This window comes from Penaeus vannamei, chromosome 41 (genome assembly GCF_042767895.1).
Source record: "Penaeus vannamei isolate JL-2024 chromosome 41, ASM4276789v1, whole genome shotgun sequence".
NCBI classification, from domain to species: domain Eukaryota; kingdom Metazoa; phylum Arthropoda; class Malacostraca; order Decapoda; family Penaeidae; genus Penaeus; species Penaeus vannamei.
The window spans coordinates 24,690,994-24,695,056 of record NC_091589.1 but is presented as its reverse complement, the minus strand read 5'-3'; the positions used below and the strand labels follow the sequence as shown (position 1 = coordinate 24,695,056).

The window sequence follows — 4,063 nt, the reverse complement described above, 5'->3', positions numbered from 1 at the left end:
ACGGATACTGTCAATGGATTGTGCCAATGGATGCTGGCATAGGGTTCTGTCAAGGAATTCTGTAACGGATACTATTAATGGATTATGGATTAGGGTTTTGTCAACATATTCTGTCAAGGGATTCTGAAACGGAATCTGCTAAGAAATTTTGTCAAGGGATTCTGCAACAGATACTGCCATAGGGCTCTGTCATAAAGTTCTGGCATAGATTTCTGTCAATAAATTATGTCAAGAGATTCAGTAAACATCCTCTGTCAAGGATTTCAGGTAAAGGGTTTTGTCAATGGATCTGTCAAATGGCTCTACTTGTGGATCTGTCAACGAATCCTGTCAAGAGATTCGGTAAATGTCCTCTCACAGTCAATTCTGTAAAGGATTCTATCATACGATTTTTTTGAGAGATTTTATTAACATTCTGTCAACTGATTTTGTGGCGGATTCTGTCATGGGGTTCTGTCAAGGGATTCTGTCACGAGGTTCTATCAAGGGATTCTGTCATAGGGTTCTGTCAACATATCCGGCCAAAAGATTCTGTCAGGTGGTTCTGTCAGCGAAACTGTCAACACATTCTGTCATCGGATTCTGTCAATTGATTCAGTAGCGGATTCTGTTAACGAACCTGTCATCAGATTCTGTTCTGGAGGTTCTGTCTATTAATTTTTCCAGAGGGTTCTTTTAAACGGATTTTATCAATCGCTTCTATTAAGGGGTTCTGTTAAAGGCTTCAGTCAATGGTATGTCCATAGTGTCTATCAGCGGATTCGGTCAAGCAATTCTCTTGACTGATTCTGTCGATAGATTTTGCAGATGGATTCAGTTAACGAATTGTCTCAGCGAATTCTCTTAATATTGTCTATCGATTGATATCAAGTTCTGCCTGAATCAACTGTCAGAATAATCAGTCAGAATAATTCAGTTAGCATTCTCAGTCAACAATTTAAATCAACAATCCCAGTTAAGAACAACAATCAACAATCTAGTAACAAAATGTGTCAAAAGATAAGTAGGGAATATCAGTCAACAACTTCAGTCAACATTCCCAGTCAACAAATCCTAGTCATCAAGCTTAACGAACAATCAGGCAACAACGTCAGTCAACAATCTGAGTCACCAGTCAGTCAGCAACGTCAATTGACAATCCCAGTCACCAATCAGTCAACAATCTCAGTCACCATTCATTCAACAATCTCAGTCAACAACCACAATCACCAGTCAGTCAACAACCTCAATCACCAGTCAATCAACAACGTCAGTCGACAACCTCAATCACCAGTCAGTCAACAACCTCAATCACCAGTCAGTCAACAACCTCAATCACCAGTCAGTCAACAACCTCAATCATAGTCAGTCAACAACCTCAATCATAGTCAGTCAACATCCTCAATCATAGTCAGTCAACAACCTCAATCACCAACTTCAGTCAACAACCTCAATCACCAGTCAGTCAACAACCACAATCATCAGTCAGTCAACAACATCAGTCAATAACCTCAATCATCAGTGTCAACAGCGCCAGTCAACTACCTCAGTCAACAACCTCAATCTCCAGTGTCAATAACGCCAGTCAACAACCTCAATCACCAGTCACTCAGCGTCAGTCAACAACCTCAATTACCAACTTCAGTCAACAACCTCAATCAGCAACCTCAGTCAACAACCTCAATTACCAGTCACTCGACAACCTCAATCAACAACCTCAATCACCAGTCAGTCAACAACCTCAATCAACAACCTCAATCACCAGTCAATCACCAACTTCAGTCAACAACGTCAGTCACTCAGCGTCAGTCAACAACCTCAATCAACAACTTCAGTCAACAACGTCAGTCACTCAGCGTCAGCCAACAACCTCAATCAACAACCTCAGTCAACAACGTCAGTCACTCAGCGTCAGCCAACAACCTCAATCAACAACTTCAGTCAACAACCTCAATTACCAGTCACTCGACAACCTCAATCAACAACCTCAATCACCAGTCAGTCAACAACCTCAATCAACAACCTCAATCACCAGTCAATCACCAACTTCAGTCAACAACGTCAGTCACTCAGCGTCAGTCAACAACCTCAATCAACAACCTCAGTCAACAACGTCAGTCACTCAGCGTCAGCCAACAACCTCAATCAACAACTTCAGTCAACAACCTCAATCACCAACCTCAATCACCAGTCAATCACCAACTTCAGTCAACAACGTCAGTCACTCAGCGTCAGTCAACAACCTCAATCAACAACCTCAGTCAACAACGTCAGTCACTCAGCGTCAGTCTACAACCTCAATCACCAGTCAGTCAACAACCTCAATTACCAGTCAGTCAACAACCTCAATCAACAACGTCAATCAACAGCGTCAGTCACCAGTCAGTCAACAGGGTCAATCACCAACCTCAGTCACCAACCTCAATCACCAGTCAGTCAACAACGTCAGTCAACAACCTCAATCACCATTCATTCAACAATCTCAGTCAACACCCACAATCACCAGTCACTCAACAACGTCAATCAACAACGTCAGTCACCAGTCAGTCAGCAACCTCAATCACCAGTCAGTCGACAACCTCAATCAACAACCTCAATCACCAGTCAGTCAACAACCTCAATCACCAGTCAGCCAACAACCTCAATCACCAGTCAGTCAACAACCTCAATCACCAGTCAGTCAACAACCTCAGTCACCAGTCAGTCAACAGCCTCAATCACCAGTCAGTCAACAACCTCAATCACCAGTCAGCCAACAACCTCAATCACCAGTCAGTCAACAACCTCAATCACCAGTCAGTCAACAACCTCAATCACCAGTCAGCCAACAACCTCAATCACCAGTCAGCCAACAACCTCAATCACCAGTCAGCCAACAACCTCAATCACCAGTCAGTCAACAACCTCAATCACCAGTCAGTCAACAACCTCAATCACCAGTCAGTCAACAACCTCAATCACCAGTCAGTCAACAACCTCAATCACCAGTCAGCCAACAACCTCAATCACCAGTCAGTCAACAACCTCAGTCAACAACCTCAATCACCAGTCAGTCAACAACCTCAATCACCAGTCAGTCAACAACCTCAATCACCAGTCAGCCAACAACCTCAATCACCAGTCAGTCAACAACCTCAATCACCAGTCAGTCAACAACCTATATCACCAGTCAGTCAACAACCTCAATCACCAGTCAGTCAACAACCTCAATCACCAGTCAGCCAACAACGTCAGTCAACAGTCAGTCAACAACATCAGTCAACAACCTCAATCATAGTCAGTCACCAACCTCAATCAACAACGTCAATCACCAACCTCAATCACCAGTCAGTCACCAACCTCAATCACCAACCTCAGTCACCAACGTCAATCGACAACCCCAATCAACAATCAGTCACCCTCCTCAGTCCCTCTTGGCAGAAGGGATTCCGATCCTTCTTAAAAGTCTTCGCTGATGCTTCCTTCGTGCTTCTTGATCTCATTCTATTTCGACTTATTCTATCTATTTTTTCTTCCAATTTAATTATCATTATTATTGTTTTTATTATTTTCATCATTCTTATCATTATTATCATCATTACCATTATTATTATTATTATTATTATTATTATTATTATTATTATTATTCATGTTATTATTATCATTATCATTACCATTATTATTATCATTATTATTATTATTATTGTTATTATTATTATTATCATCATTATCATTATTATTATTATTATTATCATTATTATTATTGTTGTTATTATTATTATCATCATCATTACCATTATTATTATTATTATTATTATTGTTGTTGTTGTTATTATTATTATCATTATTACCATTATTATTATTATTATTATTATTATTATTATTATTATTATTATCATTATTAGTATTAATATTAGTATTATTAGTATTAGCATTTTTTATATCATTATCATTATCATTACCATTATATTTATCATCAGCACCGTTATTATTATTGTATTACCATTACCATTGCCATAAACGTTTAAGAACTTTACCATTATAATTAATATTGGTATATTTATGGCTTACTATTATAGTTAGCATTGCCATAACTATTAGCATT

General features: G+C 39.4%; 1 protein-coding gene across 1 annotated transcript; it reads left to right on the top strand.

Moving 5' to 3' along the window:
* The first annotated feature begins 225 nt into the window (after positions 1-225).
* On the top strand, positions 226-3,256 carry LOC138860541 (serine-rich adhesin for platelets-like). The gene is made up of 5 exons (XM_070118131.1): positions 226-342; positions 502-643; positions 956-1,089; positions 1,193-1,389; positions 1,585-3,256. Exons 1-5 carry the CDS (start codon positions 226-228, stop codon positions 3,254-3,256), a joined length of 2,262 nt encoding a protein of 753 aa, XP_069974232.1.
* Positions 3,257-4,063: the final 807 nt, after the last annotated feature.

What these genes read in the sequence shown, in the direction of transcription:
- LOC138860541 (XM_070118131.1), top strand. Translation starts at nt 226, where the DNA reads ATGTCAAGAGATTCAGTAAACATCCTCTGTCAAGGATTTCAGGTAAAG. An exon ending in GAATCCTGTCAAGAGATTCG is followed by an intron (nt 343 to 501) that starts GTAAATGTCCTC and finishes ATTCTGTCATAG; the next exon opens with GGTTCTGTCAACATATCCGG. An exon ending in CATCAGATTCTGTTCTGGAG is followed by an intron (nt 644 to 955) that starts GTTCTGTCTATT and finishes CAACAATCCCAG; the next exon opens with TTAAGAACAACAATCAACAA.